The following is a 23961-nucleotide window of genomic DNA, read 5'->3' on the forward strand; positions in this document are numbered from 1 at the left end:
AGAAATACCATTGAAATTTTATTTAATTTATAGACCTATAAGTTTGGGGCATTTTGAATATAGCCTGAGGAGGGGAATATTATTTTGAGGTCCATGCCTCTCCAAGGGGGAGGTGACATTTTTGGTTGGGATTTAGCTTAATTTTGTGCAACTTAAAACAATAATTAACTCCACCCCATACCAATTCTCAAAGGGAATTATGTCTCCTGCAAAAATTTGCAGGCTACTGGGCTATGATGTCATGATTTATACAGCATGCATAGTTTCATGTAGTGGCCAGTCCTATGTACAAATAACATTGAAATGATCTATGCCTCTAAGGTGCTTGCAACTGATTTGATGGAGAAAAAAAGGACTTAGGAAGTAGTAATGAAAGAGGGAGGTGGTGATTCCTATAGTAGATATATTCTGTGGAGCACAGAAGAGGTCTGAACAAAGAGCTTCAGGGGAATGGAGTGATCACGGCAATATTACTGAGGTGGATTAGGAAAGAACCAGAGGAGATACCTGGTGTAGAAAAACACAGGAAAGAAGAAAGAGCTTACAGGGAGGCAATTCAAGAGGGAGTCAAGGAGGGTAGACTGAGTGTGGAATCACTTTACTATTTGACTTTTGCTGGGATAAATGTAGTTTGAAGTAATGCATTATTAACAGTAGAAAAATGACTTTTTTTTTTTTTAACCTATTTAGTGATTAAAAAGGTCTCTTTGTTTCCAAGTCGGAAATGCGGGGCTGCCCCCTGCAGACCTTTCGATATACCAGGTCCACTCTCTCTGTGCCTTTTCCCTCAGCACAAAAGGAATCGGCACATGTTTATAATATTTACTCTTCAACAGCAAAGAAAAATTCTTATTCACTCTTTAATAGGCCATTCACAAGAATGGACAGGCTGTAGAGTCAACAGAGATCAAAGAAGATATTCACTACTTTGGATCTTGAGCTTAGCCCGGAATTCCTATAACCGAATCACCAAAGTAGTGTAATGTGTGGTGAAGAGCAAGCAAAGACTCTACAGTGAGATAAGCTCCATTTGAAACTCAGTTCATTTTTGTTCCTTTGGGTAAATACCCAGTAGTGGGATTGCTGTATCAACTGGTAGTTCTACCTTTATTTCTTTGAGGTATCTCCATATACTTTCTGTAGAGGTATCTCTTGTACTAGTTTGCAATCCCACCAGCAGTGTATGAGTGTTCCTATCTCTCCACATCTACACCAGCATTTGTTGTTTTGTAACTTTTTGATAAAAGCCATTCTCACTAGAGTTAAGTGATATCTCATTGTGCTTTTTATTTGCATTCCCCTAATTATTAGAGACATTGAGAATTTTTTCATATGTTTGTTGGCCATTAGTCTTTCTTCTTTTGAAATGTTTCTGTTCATGTCCTTTGCCCATTTTTTAATGGAGTTGTTTGATTTTTTTTTTTTTTTTTTGCTGATTTTCCTGAGTTCTATATAGATTCAGCCTTTTATCAGATGTATAACATGCAAATATTTTCTCCCATTCTCTAGGTTATCTATTTAGTCTAATGATAATTCCCTTGGCGGTGCAAAAGCTTTTTAATTTGATCATGTTCCATTTATTTATTTTTATTGTGCTGTGATTGCTTTTAGAGTCTTCATAAATTCTTTCCCTAGGTTGGTGTCTAGAAGAGTTTTTCCAACACTTTCTTTTGGAATTCTTATAGTTCCATGCCTTAGGTTTAAGTCTTTTATCCATCATGAGTGGATTTTTGTGAGTGGTGAGAGATGTGGATCCTGTTTCAGTCTTCGACATGTAGCTATCCAATTTTCCCAGCACCATTTATTGAATAGAGATTCTTTCCCCAGTGTATCTTTTTGTCTGCTTTGTCAAAGATCAGATGGTAATATGAGGATGATTTTACATCCTAGTTCTCATCTTATTCCATTGGACTATGTCTCTGTTCTTGTGCCCAAACCATGCTCTTTTGGTTATTATAGCTTTCTAGTATAGCTTGAAGTCTGATAAATTGATGCCTCATGGATTGTTCTTTTTACTTAAGGTTGTTTTGTCTATACAGGGTCTTCTCTGATTCCATGCAAAACATAGAGTTATTTTTTCTAGATCTGCAAAAAATGATGTTGGTTTTTTAATAGGGATTGCATTGACTCTATAGATCACTTTGGATACTATAGACATTTTAACAATGTTGATTCTGCCGACCCATGAGCATGGTATGGTTTTCCATGTGTTTATGTCCTCTGCTATTTCCTTCCTCAGTGTTTCATTGTTCTTTCTGTAGAGGTGATCCTTAGTTAAAATACCTAGTAGCGATCCTAAAGTATTTTATTTTCTCTTTTGCTATTGTGAAAGGTATTGAGTCTTTCATTTGGTTCTTAGCTTGACTGTTGTTGGTGTATGAGAATGCTACTGATTTGCGTATGTTATTTTGTAACCCAAGACTTGGCAGACTCTTTGGGGTTTTCTAGATATAAGATCATATCAGCAGCAAAGAACAATAGTTTGACATCTTATTCTCCCATTTGGTTCACCTTGATTTCCTTGTCTTGTCTGATCGCTCTGGGTAGGACTTCTAGCACTATGTTGAATAGAAGCACTGATAGAGGGCAATCTTATCTGGTTCCAGTTCTAAGTGAGAATGCTTTCAGTTTTTCCCTATTCAGTATGATATTGGCTGTGAGTTTGTCATATATGGCTTTTGTTATTTTGAGGTAAATCCCATCTATGCCTATTTTGTTAAGCATTCTTATAAAAGGGTGCTGACTTTTGTCAAATGCTTTTTCTACATCTATTGAGAGAATCATATGGTCTTTGTTTTTACTTATATTTATGTGGTGAATTACACTTGTAGATTTACATATGTCGAACCCTCCCTGCATCTCTGGGATGTAGCCCATTTGGTTGTGATGGATTTTTTTTGGATGAGCAGCAGAATTTGGTTTGCTAGGATTTTATTAGGAATTTTTACATCTATATTCATAAGGGATATTGGTCTGTTGTTTTCTTTTTTGGTTGAGTCCTTTCATTGCCTTGGTATCAAGGTGATATTGGCTTCATAAAACGTGTTGGGGAGGAGTCCTTCCCTCTCAATGTTGTGGAATAACTTTTTCAGGATAGGTATCAGTTCATCCTATAAAAAAGACATCTGCACTCAAAGGTTTATAGCAGCACAATTCACAATGGCAAAGGTGGGGAAACAACATACTTGCTCATCAATATATGAGTGGATTAATAAAATGTGGTATAGGTATACCTACTACTCAGCCATAAAAAAATGGTGAACTACTTCATATTATCCTAGATGAAACTGGAGCCCATTATTCTAAGAGAAGTATCACAGAAATGGAAAAACAAACACCACATGTACTCACCTTTAAATTGGTACTAATCAATCAAAATTTATATGCACATATGGAAGTAACATTCACTGAGGGTTGAGCAGATGGGAGGGGTAAACTCATACCTAACCCTGGCAGTGCAAAGGCAATTTATGTAACCAAAGGATTAGTACCCCTGTAATATTCTGAAATAAAATTATATATATATGTATATATCATTTAGAAAAAAAATAGTGAATTAAATAAGATCTGTGGCATAAGTTTATTTAAGAGTCATGTTTTTTAACTACTTAGGTATATTTTGATGATAAAATAAACTTTTCATGTCTAAAATAAATAAATAAACTCAGTTCAGCCACTTTTAGTTACTGACCTTGGGCAAAGCTTTAGTTACTGACCTTGGGCAAAGCTTCTCTCTCTCTTTGCTTTAGTTTCTTCATCCATAAAATGAGGAACATGTTTGTCCCATATAATGACTGAGAATTAAATGAGTTACTATGTGTAAAGTTATTAGAACATTGCTTGAGATATGGCAAGCATGCAAATGATAGCAACTATTACTATGATATTTATATTCTAGGAAATCAAGCATATGCAAAATGTGTGGAGCTCATCATTCTAAAGATTATTCAGCAAGTGTAACTCCAATATGGTGTAGTGAAGTGTGCACAATGTGCTAGACTTTAGGCTATTGGATACACAGAGCCTGTTTATAAGGAGCTTCAGTTTGAGTTATTGCCATTGGATTTTCTGATCCAGTATGTTCAGCCTACTAAATTAAATTTTTTTGACTTACAGGAGGATGTTGAAATAGCAGTAAAGGCCGCAAGACAGGCTTTTCAGATCGGCTCTCCATGGCGTACTATGGATGCTTCAGAGAGGGGACGACTGTTATACAAACTGGCTGATTTAATTGAGAGAGACCGTCTCTTGCTGGCAGTGAGTATTAACCAAACTGAATAGGTAGATAGAGCTCTCAAAAGCATTTATTGTTTGAATTGGCAAGCTGTTTTAGTTTTAGTGATCACTATGTGCTCTCTACTAATAAAATGAAAAGACTTTATCTCACACCTCTTACAAAGGACACTTACCACTGAGGGTTTTTTTGTTTTTATTTTTTAATATAATCTCACTCTGTTGCCCTGGGTGGCATGCAGTGATTTCATCATAGCTCACTGCAACCTCAAACTCCTGGGCTCAAGCAATCCTCTTGCCTCAGGCAAGCAGGTGAGCGCCACCAGACCCGGCTAATTTTTTTCTATTCTTTGGAGAGACAGGTCTCTTCTCTTTCTCAGGCTGGTCTGGAACTTCTGAGCTCAAGTAACCTTCCCACCTCAGCCTCCCAGAGTGCTAGGATTATAGGTAGGAGCCTCCACATCCAGCCTACCATTGAGTTTATTCTCAAATATTCATCTGTACTCCAGTTCTGGATGATGTTAATTTCTCCTCCAGTAATAGATTCTACAGTCTAAATGTTGGCAAACCCCAGGTTAAACCAAATTAAAGAAATTTCTTTCCTTTACCTTAGAACTTCTCAAAGCCTTTAACAAAGTCACATGTAGTATGAATCTCCTGGAATGATCTGGGTTTCTTAAAGTACTTGACTACTGAACCCTTTTAGGTGAGAAACTTGATTGTTTGTTAAAGGTGCCCAAAATATTTCTCTAAAATAAATCTTATTTTTCTTTAGTCTAGCCCACCAAGGTATTTAATAAATGGGTACATTTTCCTTTCCTGAAATGTCTGTTCGGAAGGATCATAATTAAATGATGTCTCTTTGCAGGTGAAAAGGGCAAAGCTTAAAGAAAAAAATCTAATCATTGATGTGTTTATAAAAATTATGCTTTTTTTCTTTATATTTTAGCAATTGTCAGCACATAATATCCTTGGGGAGGGTATTTCCTTGTTTCTTGTCTTCTCAGTTGAGCATATAATGAAACTAGTTTAATACAAACCAATACCAAGATCAAGTTCCATAGCAAATTTTTTTTGAATATTTTCTTTTCTTTTTTTTTTATTTCAGCATATTATGGGGGTACAAATGTTAAGGTTACATATATTGCCCATGCCCCTCCTCCCCCCTCCCACCCGCCCAATACCCAATAAATGTTATTATCTTTAGAATCTTAAAGTGGCAGTTACAAAGAAGGCTACATATATATATATACATATATATATGTATATATATGTATATATATATATATAAACATTTGCAATTATAGTTACTCAAAGAACCATTTATTACTAAACTGATGATTCAGCATAATTCAAAATATGGAAAAATATGGAACCAGAGCTATGGGCAATAAAACTATATCAACCAAAATGGCCTCTAGGAAGAAAGCATAATTTGCTTAAACTTGGCTTCTCTCATTTATCTGATCTGTTGATTGCCCGTCAGCATAAGGTCCTATGGGAGAAAAAAGTGTAGTCATAGAAAAATCATGTCTGATTAAATTTTGAGATGGTAAACAGTGTAACACAGAGACAGGACAGCTTCAACAGTTTAACACCAGGATATTCCTGCCAGGTAATCACCCCAGCAGAACATTATATTCCAAAGAGCTCTTTAAAGTTCTGTTTAAGAAGAGAAAGAGGAGATAGGTCATACTGTAATGGTTAGGGCACTAAACTAGAAAATAATGAACTTTATAGCCTGACCATTCAAATGATAATTATAATAATAATAGCAAAACTGGGAGTTTCATCATTAAAAATTCTGAGGAAAATTATGAATGAAAAATCCAGGTATTATTTAAGTTTGTGTGAATAGATTGCTTATATCCAGATGGAAGGCAAAAATTAAAAATGATTATTGAGGCATCATTAATAGTCACTGACACTAAACTGTCACACAGAGTTGGATTACACAGTAAGTGAAATCTCGTTGAAACTCTGATCTGACTAAAACTGGGTACCATTCTCACCTGCTGTGTACATATCAAATTGTGACTGATTCCTAGAAAGTTTGTTAGCTGGAGGTTATTCAAAATTAGATTTTTAAAAAAGCACTAGTCTCTAGAACCCAAAATCTCACAACCCTTCTTACCCAGATCTTGCTATGTGACTTCAAGCAAATCATTTTAACTCTTTTATTTTAGTCTCCATTTTAAAAAGAGGAAGTTAGACAAGGTGACCTAAGATTTCTTCCAATTCCAAAATTCTCTAGCACATGATTATTCAAAATATGGGCTATATATTTTGTTCAATCTAAAATTTTTGCGGAATTTTAGATTTGGGTTTTGATCTGTTTTTCAGACAATGGAAGCAATGAATGGTGGAAAACTATTTTCCAATGCATACCTGATGGATTTAGGAGGCTGCATAAAAACATTACGCTACTGTGCAGGCTGGGCTGACAAGGTCCAGGGCCGTACAATACCAGCTGGTGAGTAGCTTTGGGAAACCACTAGAGGTGGGAGTAACAGTGAGGAGATTACTATACAGCTGAATAATTTTAAACTTTCCTTTTTAAAGATGTCAACCCAGTATGGCAAAATTGTTTTCCCCTAGACTTTGAGACAACACAGCTCTGAACCTGGAAGTTCTGTTAAGATTCATCAAATGGATTTTAACATTGTTTCAGCATAATCACACAGAAGATATCACTATGGATATTTTAGAAAATACTAAAGTGAGAACATTGTTATGGTCACAATTACTGATTGGAGGGGAATTGTCTCTTTGAGGGCCCACACTTTTTAAAGCTGGCCTCTGAAATTATTTATTTGGGTTTTATGCCAATAGTGATATTTTTACCCTTTCTATAATGTAATTATTTATACCTCTTCGCATGTCCAGTATGAGTCAGTTGTGATCATCTGTGCCTGGTCAAACTCACTACAGTTAGACCAGGCTAATTAAACAAACTAATTCACATTGATTTGTTTCAAACAGCTTCAAAGCAAGAAGGAACTGTGTTTATAGCCTGAGTTAAGGATTCATGTGCATGAATGTGTATGTGTGTAGTGAAGTATGTACAAAATTGGGTAGAAATATGAAAAACACTTTATATGAAACATAAAAAGCATCGCTTTAGGAAACACTGTTGGTAGAATTTAATTCACGTAAATTTATTGACGTGAGGAATACAGCACCCTCCAGCACTGGCCCTGATGTGCATTTCCAATCTACTTGGAACATCTGATAGGCCAGAAGTGGTAGCCAGGAAATGAGAAGAGAAGAGTGAAACCATGGTGGTGCCAAGAAGTGTGACTATTTTAATGGCTGTCTCACTTCATTTGGGGACAATATGGTAGAAACCATTTAAAGCACAAATAGATTTCGATAAAGAGAGTTCTTACTGAAGCCAGGTGGTTTCTGCACCAAAGCAGAACTGAGCACAAAGCGCAATGTAAGTCTCGGAATGACCACCTCAAACTTTGAAGCACGTGAATCAGTCATATCTAGATTGAAAAGAAATGTCTTTTACTTCTCACATTTTTTTTCATGGATTAAGAGAATTTGCTTTTAATGTTTGGTAGGCAAATAGAAAAAAAGTATGTTAGAACAAATAGGAAAGGATTATTAATCATAGGGAGATTTTTAAAATTTTCCTCTGTTTTAATTTTACTATTTTTTTTTAAATTGTATTACTTTTACAAATAAAATGTTACTGTTACTGATAGAACTTTGAGCTATCAGAACCACATCTGAATGTGGTTCTCTTAGCTGGAGACTTCCTACTTCCTTTCTCATTCCTCTTTTATAAAACTTTGAGAAGGATAATTTCGAAATCAGCCCTTATTAGATAAGGAAAGATAGAATTATTTTTCAGATCTTTTCCAATTTTGCATCCTTGCTTTTACCTAACTCAATTTTATGCTTCCTGTCATTCCAAATTATGATTTGAGGGGCTTCATTTTCATTTTGTGAACAGTTGGAGTTATGTTTGATTTTTTAATTATTGTCTATACTGTTCTCTCACATAAGCCCTAAACCACCATTCTGTAAATGTCAAAAAACATTTGTCTATATATGATTGTGTGTGTTTCATTTTCCAGATGGAGACTTTTTTACTTACACAAGACATGAACCTGTTGGTGTTTGTGGCCAAATTATTCCCGTAAGTTATTCTCTCATGTAATTCTCAATTTAAGAAAAAAGAGTTCTAATACTATTAGCTTTAGTAATTAAGCTTTCTCCAACACAAATGGATTCTTATATATTTGTTAAATGTGGAGTAAATGTAAGATTTGTTGAAACTGGTCTCCCTGAGACTAAATGTCTTAGATATGAATGAGGTAGTTGAAAAACCTACCTATGTCCTGGCATATCTCTTGAGAGCATTTCAATACTACAGGATCAACAAATTTTAACCTTTTACTCTGTAGGTTCTTTTAAAAGGTATAATGTCCTCCTTTTAAGAGCCATGATTTACACATATATGGCAAAGTGCTCATTGTCACATATGCTGTGGGTCACCATTTTAATGAAATGTTGCAGGATCCACTAGTCTCTGATACTCTTTATCTCCTCATTGAGGTTTCTCATTACAGAGAATGGTACCAACCAGAGTGTTCTAATCCTAGAAGATATTTTTAAACTGAAATGGAAGTAACAATGCCAGAGGCATTTAGAGAGCACTGCATGGAATATATTGAGCCTTAAGATAAGAGGCTCTGATATTCCAAATTCTTCTTAGAGAAGGTAGTATTTTTAAGCAGAATTGTGAAGATTTAAGCTCAACAAACAGGAAAACTACCTAAATGATGTCACTTGAGCTGACATACTTCAAAAGGCCAAATAAAAAGATAGCCAAGCATCCTGAAGTTTATAGATGAAGAAGCGCCTATTATTTATTTTTCACTCCAATGAGATTGAAATGTATCTGTATCAACATTTTTAGAGAAATTCCTCATTAATTCAAAAATTCCAATAAAATCTATGAAAACTACATAACTTCAAATACTAATAACAGCAAATATATACTGTATGCCTATGATGAACCTGTCACTGTGTTAAGCTCTTGACCCATTTTCTTGATTAATCCTCATGACAACCTTCTGACATAGAGGGGACCATTATCATCACTTAAAGATGATGCAGTTGTACACACAGAGCAAGTAACTTGTGTGCCTTGACATAGCTGGTAGTGATTGAGCTGAGATTTGAACCCAAGCACTTAGTTTCTGGACCCAGGATATCTTTGTCTTTAACAGATATTTGTCCTAGAAATAAATGCTTCTAATGATACAATTAAGCAAATAATTATAATAAATCATCTGTGGGTTTGGAGGAATACTCATACTTTTTAAACACTTACAGATAACTTAATATATGCTTAATGGTAAACCAAACCATGCAGTGATTTTTATCTTCTTGATATAAGAAGCACTCAAATTGATAGCATTGGATTGAATTTTGGAGCCCTCTCCTACTCCCTTCCCATATCTAGTTTATTTGGAGCATTTTAAGTATTTACTAGTTGCTTTTAGCAATGAAGTTAATTAGAAAACATAAAATGATTACACAAAAGTACTACAATTATTATTTTATATCTGCAGGGGGGTTGTCATATGAACTTAGATTAACAAATGTGCTTTTCAGCAATACAAATAATCTATTGTTATATATTGCTTTCTAGTGGAATTTCCCATTGGTCATGCTCATTTGGAAGATAGGGCCTGCCCTGAGCTGTGGAAACACAGTAGTTGTCAAACCAGCAGAGCAAACTCCTCTCACTGCACTCCATGTGGCATCCTTAATAAAAGAGGTAAGTCTCCTATATCAAACTGTGCACAAGAACTCCAGTCCTAATTTACAAGAGAGGGACTTCATTTGGTGCTGCTGTAAAGTACATTATTTACAAGAGTCTCCTGTCAAGTGCAGGGAAGCATTTGGCATGGCTGCTGGCTGGGATTCTTGGCAGTTCACCCAAAGGAGTCTCTGCCCGAATGCAGACGGGAAGTCCAATGCAAGGGCTTGGTGTCAGTCATCTTATAATCACTTTTTTGTTTCTTTTGTTCAGTTCTCATTAACGCAAATTCATATTAAAATTGGTGTTGTATTCTTTCAAATTTTGATATATTAAATCGGTTTGTAACTACCACTAATGGCCTGGTGGTTTCTGTAAATTTGTTCAAACTATTATAGGATATGTGAAGATTAGAGGCCTCTGTGCAAATATGTACTAGTAGGCCACATTATTTCTAAATATATCTACCCATAAGTGGACATGTTTATATTCACTTTTCTATTATGGTTTTCTCTGCATTTGTCGTTTTGTTCAAATGTGGTAAAAGAACACATGAAACTTATTTTCATTAAATACCTATGTTGTATTAATATACTTCTGTTGCAAACAATTCGTTGTCCTTTTGCTTCATATCTTACCAAAACTTAAACAAATTTCATTCACTAGAAAATTCAATTTAGGAAATCTGAATTCATATCTAAAAAATATTCTTTATTTGCAATTAAAAACAAGCAAAAAAGATGTCAAAATGAAATATTTTGATTGAATTAATATGACATTTTAATATGCCCTACTGAGTTTCCACACTTTCTACCTGAATTCTTTAACTCCACTTGAAATCAATCCTGAAGTGCAATCATAAAGGGGTTGACCATAAAGAGGTTTAATATTTTGCTGATTAAATAATGCCAGTATGGACTCTCGCCTCAGCTTTTATGCCCTGAGCAATTAACAACAGCTAGAAACTAAAAATGTGAGATCCCTTTAGCTTCTTAGTTTTGCTGGTGGGGATAATGAACACGTTGCTTTCCTTCTACGTAAGTAATTTACCAAACACTTATACTTTCTTTGTGAGTTACTATGATGAAATTTGAGACAGTCATCAGTGGAGCAATAATCCATAGCCTTACCCTGAGGAAAACTGGGCCTTCAGTAATACAACGCTTGAGGTTATTTTTATGTGGGCTAATGATAACTGTAATATATTGTTAGTAGTATATAATAACTGTAATAATAACAATAATAGTGAAGAATAAAACCACTTAGATGAATTTTTCTTTTTTTACCTCTCAGGCAGGGTTTCCTCCTGGAGTGGTGAATATTGTCCCTGGTTACGGGCCTACTGCAGGAGCAGCCATCTCTTCTCACATGGATGTAGACAAAGTGGCCTTCACAGGATCAACAGAGGTAATATCACCTTCTCAGCCCAGAAGTTAAGAATGTCTGCATCTCCAGCTATCAGAAGCCAGAAGCATGTTTTATGTAACTGTTTTTGAGCCAATACTTCCTTAAAACAAAAGTTCCTTTTAATCACCCTTATTTTAGCCTTCAAATATGTGTATAGAACATAAGCAGATGTAGTTTGGATGAAATGAAACACCTATTACAAACTCAGAAGGACTAGAGTGAACTATTTTTAACTTGCTCTCATTATTTCTAATGAGAAATATGGCTGTTGAGACCTTGTCCTATAATTAGTAAAGTTTATAGTAGAAAATATAAATTAGGCCATAGGTGATTTGTATGAATGAATGTAATGTTATCCTGTAGACCATGAGAATTAAATCGTAGAGCCTGACCCATAGCTCATTATTTGGGGGTCTCTCCTCCTTAGACATTCCAAAAGGGAGCCAGAAACTCATCTTCCTTCAATGACACTCTTGGCCTAGCCTAACTTTTCTGACTGTCTGGCTCAAACTTGGGCATCCAAAGGTTAAAGAACAGGACCCCAACCATGAGCACTGTGAGGAGAAGCAGGAGGGAGGGAGAGGAAAAGAACGTCCTGGAATGTAGACTTTGGGAAAGCGGATTCCCATTTACTGAGGTGATTTTCCATCCTAAGCAAAAGAAAGTGGTGAGATCATAGTGTGCCAAGAAAAATAAATCATTGAGTCATTTGTGTTAAATAATGTGACACTGTTAGATGCTCAATGCAATAACTACTGTATGCCTTTCATTGGTATACAGTATGGAGGGTCAAGAATGAGCATCACCCCATCTTAGAAAGCTACCAAGGCAAGTAAGAAACAAGGCAGGATGTGACAGGTACTCAAATATGTGCAAAATGCTGTAAAGAGGTTCACAGGATGGAATAATGATGTCCAAATGGGTGCTAGAACTTGTGGTGTGTTTTCAGGATTTGTTACTTTTATTTAATTCCCTTTAGATTGAGAAGTAAAAGCAATGTTCCAGATAGGGAGATAAGGCTAATCTGATTGTTTTATAATCCTAATTAGCCACTCCAATATAAAGAAATATTTACATAAAGAACAGAAATAGCAGAAAATCAATTTTTTTTTCTTGATCTTTTTAAAATTAGGTAAATACATATATGTTTTTATCTGTTTTTCATAGACATAGAGTAGTAAAAGTTTGCATTCTGTAAAGCCCTAACTGAGGCAGGGGAAGGCCAGCCCCACATTCAGGATTTATTGTGAACAAAACAAATGGGGATATTCAAGACATAGCAATAAATTTTAAAATGATGAAATCATAGGTTGAAATCATAGCAGAGATGGTAAAAGAAGAAAGGAAAAAATTCCTCAGCCTGGACTTCTAGAACTTCCCCAGCAGGGAATCCAGGTGGCTTTCAAGGCCTAGAACCACACCTGCTCGCTCTCCAGTTCATCTGGACCAGAGGATGCTGTTCCCTGATCCCAACTCCAGCATCACTGCCTGTCTGTCTTGGCTCATCCCTGAGCCTCTGTTGCATTTGCGGGGTGTTTCACTTAGCAACACCCCCACCAATCCTTGGACATTAAAAGCATAGGAAACATCTGTGTTCACATTCTGACTCTACCTCTCCTAGCAGTGTGTCTTCGAAAGTTAAATATTAAAAGTTAAACATCCTTGCTAATTTAGTTCCTTCATTTGTAAAATGGAGACAATAATATCAACCTTACTGAGTCACACAGAATAAAAATAAGAGGGCTAATGAGTAGTGAAACACATAGCACCCTACCCAGCACTCAGTAAATGCCATGGTTATTATGTGTGTCTGTACTCATTTCCTTTTTCTCTTTCCTTTAATTTCTCACAATAATTTAGAAGGTGTGAGGGAAGAGCTTCCTCTCCCTATAAATTGTCCCCATCTCTGCCTCTCTGCCCCATCGCTTCCTGATTATTCCATGTACCTTTTCATTCCCACATGCTTTTCATTCACACGTGGTCATAACGTGTTCCAACCTGGCTCCCACCACACATTCCCTGGCTGGTTTCTCCTCTCCTCTGCAGTCGCAGGAGCTCTCTGAATTTAACAGCGCCTGTCTGTGTTCGCATTGGCTGTGATACGCAGCTATAAGAGCCCGTGCCTGTGGCCTCTTTACGTGTCTTTCTCTCCCTTGTGGAATATCCACAAAGACGCTTGTTCATTATTATCTACAGAAATCAGTATGGTGACTGTTTCTAAGTAAGTATAAAGAATTTAGCGTGAAAAATATGATTTTAGAACCCACACAGAAAAAACCCATTTTAGTTCCAATGCATGGAACTTAGGTCCATGCTCCCTGGAACCTCTTTCTGGGTTCTCTTTTAGCTTCAGGTTTGTAGCTGGGCAGATATCAGGGAATTTGGCAAATACCATGAAAAAGGCAAACAATAGACTACATCCTTTTGTGGTCATTGTAGCAAAGATTCCCATTCTAACAACACTTTTAGCAAGGTAAGAATTTTAATATCCCATGACATTCGTATAAAATATTACCCTACTCACATTGTGCAAGACATAATAAGTTATACCCATTTCATGAGCATTTGCTACTTCTGCCTCACATAGAAAAACCACAATACCATAGAATATACTATTTACCCATACTCTTAATAGTTCTTATCTTTTCTTCATTGCAAACCTCTGAGAAAAATGATGAATCTTTGCCTATTTCCCAAGTAAAGGAAAGAAATCATGAGTCAGAAAATGGATGTTTCCTTGCCTGGGCTTAGACTTTTGGGAAAATTCAAGCAAGCCTTTTATTGGCCACTTAAACTTGCACTGAGCAAAAGTATAACCTTTCTTCCTCATCCATACTTCTAACTATTCTTCACACTAGTCTTTTGATACTTGTAGCTTTTAGAAAAATAATTATGATTTTACTCCCTTTCCCAAGAAAAAACTTGTCTACTATAATTAGAGTTTCTCCAGTAAACCTAAGTTTAAAAAAAGGAAAAAAAAAAAAAGGATGCAGAATGAAATTGGGGAACTCAAAGAGGGAAAGGCAAAGAATGTTATCTAGAATAAAGAAAATTCTTAATCACCTTAAATGAAAATTCAACTTTTTAAAATAGTCCTTAGGAGTATGTTGTAGAAGGAAAATGAGACACAAGAGATGTTCCAGACTGGGGTAACCAATGAAAGTCTACTTTTAATTTATTTTCATTAATCTGCTCTTAGGAGTTTGATTTATAACCATAAAATCTTTAAGATGAAAACATTAGATTAGTTAATGCTTTATTCTATAATGTACAGTAGCAGTTCAGTAACCACATAAAATTTATACATATACTTAGCAAGCGTCTACATTTGTTCAGTTGGAATATACATTTTTTATTACAATCCAACATGTGTATTAGGAAAAAATAAACCCAGAGAATAAAAAAAGCAAAATAAAGTGAATTATATTTTTAAAAAAAAAGAAAATCAAAGATCATTTGTGTGGATTAAGGCTCCAATAAAAATGATAATAAATAATTATGAAGAACAACAATAGAAAATAATCTTGAAGGGAAGTGATCCACAGAGAAAAAAACTGAAGACACTAGTGGCAACTAGCATTAAAGAAGAAACCAGAATAGTAGGATTCCAGCTAACTGAAGTATCAGCACAGAAAACAGATGCAATTTCTTTCTTCTACTTCACTGTTCAGAGTGTGTGTGTTACCAGGGAGGAAAGAGAGAGAAGTCTGTCAGCCAGTGTACAGTTAAGTGAGCCCACTTGGATAGATGCTATTGAGGAGACATAAGCAGTATTAGGGTATCGTCACTGATACCAAGGAGGTCACTATCTGTTTGGGGAATTCATGTGTATACAAATAATACAATCTGAAGCAGACACCAAAAGAGGTTTCATGAGGTTCTTTGGGAGGCCAGGAGAAGAGTCGTTTCTACCTAGATCATCAGAAGGATTCAGGGAGAAGCTAAGATATGAGCTGGACCCCAAAGAAGGGTAGAACGTGGAGGCAGCCCAGGTTGGGTGGGCATATGATGAGAAGAGAGATGAGATTCAGGAGGCAGTGAATATGCCAGTTGGGCTGGTAGAGTTCTCTAGATGTCAGTAGAGGGACAAAAAGTCATCATAGATAAGTTGTGATTGGGTCATGATGTGTCTGATCCATCCATAGAGAGATGAAGTTCTGAGTAAAATGAGAAATAACCTCCTATGTAGCCAGACAATCAAGATCAGCTCTCATGTTCTGTATCTCTGCTCTCTTACTGATGAGCATTTTTCTGATTCCATTATATCTGTATACTTGGAGAAGGGAGCCTTTTATATCTAAAGGTACCAAATCTTGAAAAATATCAGTTAGGAGTTTCTCCCAAATTTAATTTAACTGTGAAGTTTATGGCACAAGCATAGTATAAATTTAAAATACTAAGTAAACCTGTCTTTGTGAGAGCAGATTAAGCCTTCTCCCTTTGTAATGCTCCATTTCAGGTTGGCAAATTGATCAAAGAAGCTGCTGGGAAAAGCAATCTGAAGAGGGTGACCCTGGAGCTTGGGGGGAAGAGCCCTTGCATCGTGTTTGCTGATGCGGACTGTGAGTATGGGCCACTTTCGCTTTTTGTCCTTTCTGGTGTCTGATAAAGCCATTCAATGAAATTAAATTTTCCAAAAGGGTTTGCTTCTAACATCAAAGTATAGGGAATTAATCAGAGTGCAGAATTACTCTTGAACATCTCTTAAATCATCCTAAACTATAAAACATAGATAAGTTTAACACAAACACAATTTCTTCCTGATTTGAAATAGATTGCAGCTTCCTCACCTTAACTCTAGATAATGTAAATGTTTGGTATTTAGGTGCCATGATGTAGTTTTTAAAATTCCAGATCCTTAATTGTTAGTGTCATATTAAGTGTAATGAGATACCCCAGAGACATGTTGCATTGATACCAAATGAGAAACAGCAGTTTCAGACCTGCCATCCGCCTTCTTTCTGTGTCATATGCTCGTTAAATGAAATGGCCAGAAGAAAATCATGCCTACTATTTAAACAATTTATCTTCTTTTTGCTAGCAAGTATAGTTGAGTTTATATGTAAATCTACAGTTATGATGAGATTCCACTGTATCATGTTCTGAGTTTATTCTGATAATATTACCAAGTGGAATTCCAAAATTACTTCCTAAATAGAAGTTAATTAGCAGAAATAGATGGTCCAACATTCCTCTAACTCTTTCACAGCTACATTATGTATTTGAGTCTGTAAACACAAATGCTTCATGGAATTGGCCTATGTTGCTACTGTGATCTTAATTGAAGTTTTTTGGAACTTACTACCTTATTAAACATTCTATGAACATGACAGGATTCCCAATTTTTCTCAACCTTTCTGTAAACCACTCCTACTGCAACTTAAGCAGGTGTGATTAGTTTACAAAATAAATAAAACACCCAACTGCTATAATGTTCAGTTGCATATTCAACATTTATAAAATTAAAATGCAAAGATAACTTTATTCTTGTTTAGGATCTACTAAGGAAGCAACCTATTTCTTCCTTTTAAGGTATATTCTACTAACCTAAAATAAATGGGTAAGAAAAATTTATAGACATATATGAAATGATATGATATGCTTTAGATAGATTTTGAAAATGTCTTTGCTAGAATAAGGTCATAGGGTAGGGTGGGTGAGTATTAGTTGCTTTTGCTGTTTTTTCTTTTTAGTTCCCCCACCCCTAAATATCACTTTTCCTCTTGATCTGGGTATTTAAGAATATTTTGAGATTATTTAATACACAGACATTTCAGATTTTCTTTAGTTAAAACATGAAGCCTGAAAGATTCACAGTCATCTAATTACAAATGGAGATATTCATAACAGCATCTTATGATCAAATCTCATACTTGATAATGTCCATATTAAAGTTACAATGATAACTACTATTTTTTTTCAGATTCTACTCTTTGTTCCTATTATTTCCATGGTAATTAAAGAATCAGGATGATTAATTTGTCAGTAGTCTGTTAAGAGGTGGACTGTATTTGAGCCCATATCTGACTATGCAACTCAAAAGTTTTCTGTATCACCATATTGCCTCTAAGAAATACATATATAAAATATATAGTCTTTAGAAAATATCTCTTCTTTAATGTGAATGTCTTCCTTGCAGTGGACAATGCTGTTGAATCTGCACACCAGGGGTTATTCTACCACCAGGGCCAGTGTTGTGTAGCCGCATCCAGGCTTTTTGTGGAAGAATCAATTTATGATGAGTTTGTTCGGAGGAGTGTAGAGCGAGCTAAGAAGTATGTTCTTGGAAATCCTCTGACTCCAGGAGTAAATCAAGGCCCTCAGGTGAGTATACAACAGAAGGGATAACAGTTTCAGGGAACAAGAATAAAGTATCTTCTTTAGGTGTAGATTTCATTGAATAAGAAAGATTACTTCCCATCTATGTGTCTTCCTAGGTAAAAATACTGTTCCATTTTGGTGATTAAAAAAAAAATCAATTCCCTATGATAAAGCAATCATTCTGTTTTGTCTTGCCCAGTTTTCTTACCTAGAAACAGTGTAAGAACCATGCTGGAAATTAAAGACATGAGGGAAATTAACAAATGCTATAAAGTTCTTGCTCTCTTCAATCTGCACACCTCTTGATTACTACATACAGTTCTCTGTCCACTTTGAAGTTCTTCTACTTTCTTAATATTTCTTCCTCAAAATCAATCCTTCATCTCAGCTGCCATCCCACAGACATAGAGACCACACCCCTAAATCTTCTGCAAAGTCTTCAGTCACTCTGACCCTCTAATGGTAGCATGAATGTCCTTAAAAGTTCCCAGTTTCTGGGTTTGTGGCAAACTTCTCATTTTAGTTATTAAAGCTCAATTATTCCCCTAGGGCTCCTAGTTTTCTTTGAACCATTATCAGTTAAAAAGTCTGTCTCTTTTATCCAAAGTTCACCTTTCCCTCTTCCTCGCACAGTTCTCTGTTCATTGTCTGTTATTCAAGCTCCTACACTTGAATTGGTTCTGAATTTCCTTCTGCCCTTTAGGATCTTGCTCTAAAGCAGTGATTCTCAACTAGGAGCAATTTCATTTGCCTCTCCCAGGGGCAATTGTCAATGTCTGGAGACATTTTAAGTTTTCATGACTTCACTGAGGAAGAGTAATTCGACTGGCATCTAGTGAGAATCTTGGAGCTTGAGCAATGCCAAATATTGACACCTAAACTCCATAAAATAACTTAATTAGCAAATGAAGTAATAAGTTCTTTAATATTGATCCCATTATACTTTATATTTGTTTTTGAGTTTAGTGAGTACATAAAAGTAGTCTCCAAATTTTATCATATTTGATAATTTTTTTTTATTTTCAAATGGATGCATTTAATTCAATATGACTTGATCACCCATTCCATAAAAGGATGGGATTCTATTTTCTCTTGTGATTATTTCTCTCTAAATATCTATATACCTATCTATCTAAAAATAAAAAATTTTTGCCATTTGAGTGATAGATAGATGATAGATGATGGGTGGATAGATCTGTAGAGAAGAGAGTATCTAAGATGCTTAATATTGAACATCGGTTAGGCAAGACTTTCCTTCATTAGGGTTCTGCACAATTTGACCAGGGTTCCAAAATTGGGCTGGAACACCTCATTATTTTTAAGAGAAAGGATGTAAAATATACTATTAAAAATTCCTCTTTATAGGATTTTAAAGTAAATAATCCAGTGATCTGATTAATATAAGATATAATTGCTATAATTAATGAATAGATTTTTATCACAAGTTACACTGAGCAAGTAGGCTAAATTGGTATGCTGCAGCTTTGAGAAGCAAGACTGAAAAGCCCCCAAGCTTCTTTATTTAAAAAAATTTTCATCTGTTGTTATGAGTAAGAGTTTATGCAAAAGGTACATTCACTCACTAAACTTTAGTCTGTTGCCTCATCAATTGGTGGCAATTGGTGGCTTAGTGAACGGAGATTTTTTCAATATAATTATAGACTCTTTCTCATTAGATATAAAAACAACAATTACAGAGAAAACAATTGCCACAGAGATTTGTTTGGGGGAGAAATTCTTTTAGAAGTTTTTTTTAAATTTCAAAGAATACAAACAAAATATCTGGGGGCAGACTGGGCGCAGTGGCTCACACCTGTAATCCTAGCTCTCTGGGAAGCTGAAGCGGGAGGATTGCTTAAGGTCAGGAGTTCGAAACCAGCCTGAGCAAGAGCAACACCCCGTCTCTACTAAAAATAGAAAAAAATTAATTGGCCAATTAAAAATACATAGAAAAAGATTACCTGGGCATAGTGGTGCATGCCTGTAGTCCCAGCTACTCCGAAGGCTGAGGCAGGAGGATCGCTTGAGCCCAGGAGTTTGAGGTTGCTGTGAGCTAGGCTGATGCCAAGGCACTCTAGCCCAGACAACAACAACAAAAAAATCTGTCTCGAAAAAAAAAAAAAAAAATTGGGGGCAGAAGAGTTGCAATATAATTATGTACATATATTTTGTATATTTATATGGGTGTTCATATATGTATATCTTTCTTCATTTGTAAAGTGATTTTCCTATTTGACTTCATAGACAAAAATGTGCATTTCCTTAGAAACTTGTAAAAATCAATCCTTTAATTTGAAAATGATATCCACATAAACTATGGATATTTTAGCATCTTGTTAGAGTGTGGAAAGGTAGGCTTTTGAATTATAAGATGAATTTAAAATCTAACATTTGTGAGACTCTATTTCCTCATCTGTAAAATAGGGATAGCAGGACCAAGCTTGGGGGACCATTCTGCAGGGAAATGAGATAATCCATATAATTCTTCCATTAGAGGGTTAAATTTGTTGTTATATGCTCAAGTCTCTGTTAAATAAATATAAACAGAAGTATGTAATTTTTACTTATGGTGATAATTATACAGATCAATGACTTCTTTACTCTCATTGCTCTTGTTGATCTATGGTTTCTAAATAATTTGAGGTGTGTATCAGTAGCTTTTCTCAATTTGTCTTTTTCTTCAACCCATCAAGCTATTTAGGATCAAAGAATTTGCACATTGAAACACATGAAAATGTGTACTCTGAGACTGTTAGAACAATATCATTGATACCAATCATTTCCTAGACTAGCCATCAGCCAAGGGCCCTCACACAGTAGAGAGCCCCCCCTATTCCTAGCATCGAGCAGTGCCTGAGGTCCAGAAAGAAGGCTAAGTTCACATAAGGTCAATCTGACACCTCCTGAAGAAGATTTATATTTATGCTGAATGGAAGTTACCCAAACCAAACTGCATGTGTCCCTAAGTATAGCTGGAATGTTTTGTCACTAACCCCAAGCTCCAGCACAGTGTTCTCAGTCTTTCCTGTGCATCTGGATCATCCAAGGATTCAGTAGGTCTGGGGTGGGGTCCGAGAAGCACATTTTGCTACCACGTGATCAGAGCTGCTGGCTGTAGGATCACATTATCAGTAGCAAGCACTGAAATATGAAGTCCTGTGGTTTTGGAAGTTAGTGATCAGCTAAGTTTTCCAACAAACAAATCCTTTCAGCCTCTTTCTCTAGTACATATGCAGGATTTGGATTGTCACCAGGTATCCAGTCTGCTCACAGACAGGGAAACATTATGACTTGGGAAACACATCTTGAAATAAAAAGCAAAAAATCATGTTGAGGACACAGTCAGATTAATATCTCGGAATAAGACAGAGCAGCTTTACATGGAGGAACATGGATCCTTGACTATTTACTGAAACACTAGAATATCTTAACCAAGGGAGAGTCTCCAGCACTACCCGCTCAGTCTGATTGTATTCAATTTAAATGTCTCTTCTTCTTAAACCCACACTACGACTTCCTTAATCGGTGAGAAATGAAGGAAGGTTTTCTTTTTGAAATATTATATTAAATATGGTGCACTAAAGAGCATTGAACAACATTGTATCAAATGTGCCAAGTTTTCGAAGATAGTTTTTGGTTTCAACTAGCACTTAATCTATGAATAGTTAAATATGAGAGCTGGGGCCTGGAAGATTTGCAGAGCCAAAGAAGAGAATAAAGAACACTTTCTAAGTAATGAGAAGAGACAAGTTAAACTGGGAAGAAATTCTACCCCCACCTTAACTCCTGGATCTCCTGTTTTGCCTTTAATTCTTAACCCCCTCCATGCCTGAGACGGGCAGTTTTACCAGTGATTTGGAGACTGAGAGTTACACAATCATTCAACCTCCCAAAGCAGGAATTGAAACAATATATAACCTCCCAATGCCAGTGCATGGGGAAGATGTATGTGTTTCTGGTGTTCACAACCAGAACTCTGAACTCATTTTTTTTTCTTATAAAAATATTGTTTAAAAGACCATGTAAGTTTTGTAATACTTGTCATATATTTAGATGTGGCCCATTTACTGATGCACGATGGTCACAATCAGGAGAGGATAGGCATTGGAATTAAACTTGAATTGGGGGACGCCTGAACTGCTGTCAGAATGTGATATGCAAGGGCATGGAGCAGCCCAGAGAAGATGGTTCAGGAATGGGGAGATCAAAACATAGGCACAGGAGTCCCTAAGACAAATCTAGAAGCATCTGCTTTCCAACTGCCATATCTAGTAAAATCCAGTATCAAAGTTCTCTTTTTCTCCATTCACTTGTTTTACTTCAGGTAGGACTGTAGTTTCTGGGTAAATGTGTTAGATTATCAACAGGCATTTCTTCCAGAGCGAATAAGTGACAATTGTGTGAAATGTTTGCAGTGCTGACATGTTTTTCTTACATAACTGTAATACAAATATTTATCTTCAAGGGTTCTTCTATGAAACATCATGAGAACACAATCTACCCAAAGAATGAATCTGAGCCTCTGTTAGCTGTTTTGATTCAATGTTTGATTTAATAACATCTTAGCATTTTGAAACTCCCATTAACAGGCCCAGCAATGTGTTATCTTTACAGTCTTTTTTTTTTTTTTTTTTTGCTTTTTCATGTGATATTTTTCAAACAGATTGACAAGGAACAACATGACAAAATACTTGATCTCATTGAGAGTGGGAAGAAAGAAGGGGCCAAACTGGAATGTGGTGGAGGCCCATGGGGGAACAAAGGCTACTTTATCCAGCCCACGGTTTTCTCTAATGTTACAGACGACATGCGCATCGCCAAAGAGGAGGTAAATGGGTTCATTCTGTCCTGGTGTTGCCTTGCTTTGACTGCATACGTGTATACAGAGTGTCCCTTTAAGATTCTCACCTCTTTGAAGATCTTTCAAAATAACTGTTGCTTTTTGATTTCTCACAAAGGTTTTGTTTATGATCAGGACTAAAAGTAGTAAGGATTCCATTGGGCCAGCCAAAAATTTTCAGCCAAACAGATCAGGATGCTGAGCAATTTCTAGATGCTTCCTTCATAGTTTTAGAGTAAAGGGGAAAAATCCCGTCATTTGTGACAACATAAATGAACCTGGAGGACACTGTGCTAAGTGACACATGCCAGGCACAGAAAGACAATTAAAGCATGATCTCATTTATACGTGGAACCTAAAAAGGTGAAATCTGTAGAAGCAGAGAGTGGAGGGGTGGTCACCAGGGGCTTGGGGGAGTCGGGTGTGAGAGTGGGAGATTTTGGTCAAGAATACAAAAGTTTAGTTAGGTAGAAGGAATAAGTTCAAGAGATCTATTATAATATGGTGACTATCATTAACAACATATTGTATACTTCAAAATTATAGAGAGAGTAGATGTTAAGTGTTCTTATCATAAAAAAAGTACTTATATTCTACCTGCTGGTTTCATATTTCCCTTATGAACTTTTTCTACATAACAGCCATCTATATATTTGAAAATAGCATTCATCCCAATATCACTTCCCATCATCTGTGTGCTGTTAGCCCTATATTTTTTAGCTGTTAGACTTCCTAATTTTGTACATTGTAGTTAAATATTTGGTGACTGTATATGTATGTGTATATATATAATGTATAAATAAATGAATACACACATATATGTGTATATATACACATTTATATAAATGTATACATGCTCACCAAATATTTAACTACAATATACAAAATCAGGAAGAAAACTTAGATCTGTTGTTCTTACATGTCTTGATTAATACCAGATAGAAAGGACTAGGAAAAAGATCTTCAGTCAAGGAAACATTTATTGTGTTCCTATAATATTCATAGTAGAACAGCTAGCTTGCTACTTCAAAGTGGGAGCCTGGAGCCATGTGCTATGTTCAATTAAAATTATGTAAAATATGAACACATCTATTGCAGCAGCTGCTATATCCCTGGTTCCTAGGTTACAATCTCATGATTAGATTTACAACCATAGGACATATGTACTCACTCTCTATTGACTGGTAACCCATGCCCCTCTAACATTTAAAGTAGTGGTGAACACCAGAAAACCATTTGTCACTTATAATTTTTGCCTCCCCTCATTCATGTTTCCCAGAAAACTCTGGTAACACTCAGTGAAATGCCCACTTTAATTTTAATAAATGTCTTATTGAAATATAATGTAGGAGATTAATTTTTAAGAGAAAATCCAGTC

The 23961-nt window shown here is 35.8% G+C and overlaps 1 protein-coding gene across 1 annotated transcript in view; it reads left to right on the forward strand.

Moving 5' to 3' along the window:
• Positions 1-23961, forward strand: part of LOC105874770 (aldehyde dehydrogenase 1A1) — a 52749-nt gene that overhangs the window by 19392 nt on the left and 9396 nt on the right. The window contains exons 3-10 of the mRNA XM_076008629.1: positions 4117-4257; positions 6577-6706; positions 8322-8383; positions 9905-10033; positions 11309-11422; positions 15882-15984; positions 17562-17746; positions 22407-22571. Of these exons, the coding sequence (XP_075864744.1) occupies positions 4117-4257; positions 6577-6706; positions 8322-8383; positions 9905-10033; positions 11309-11422; positions 15882-15984; positions 17562-17746; positions 22407-22571 (1029 nt within the window). The remainder of the gene's footprint in view (positions 1-4116; positions 4258-6576; positions 6707-8321; positions 8384-9904; positions 10034-11308; positions 11423-15881; positions 15985-17561; positions 17747-22406; positions 22572-23961) is intronic.

This window comes from Microcebus murinus, chromosome 12 (assembly GCF_040939455.1).
Source record: "Microcebus murinus isolate Inina chromosome 12, M.murinus_Inina_mat1.0, whole genome shotgun sequence".
NCBI classification, from domain to species: Eukaryota; Metazoa; Chordata; class Mammalia; order Primates; family Cheirogaleidae; genus Microcebus; species Microcebus murinus.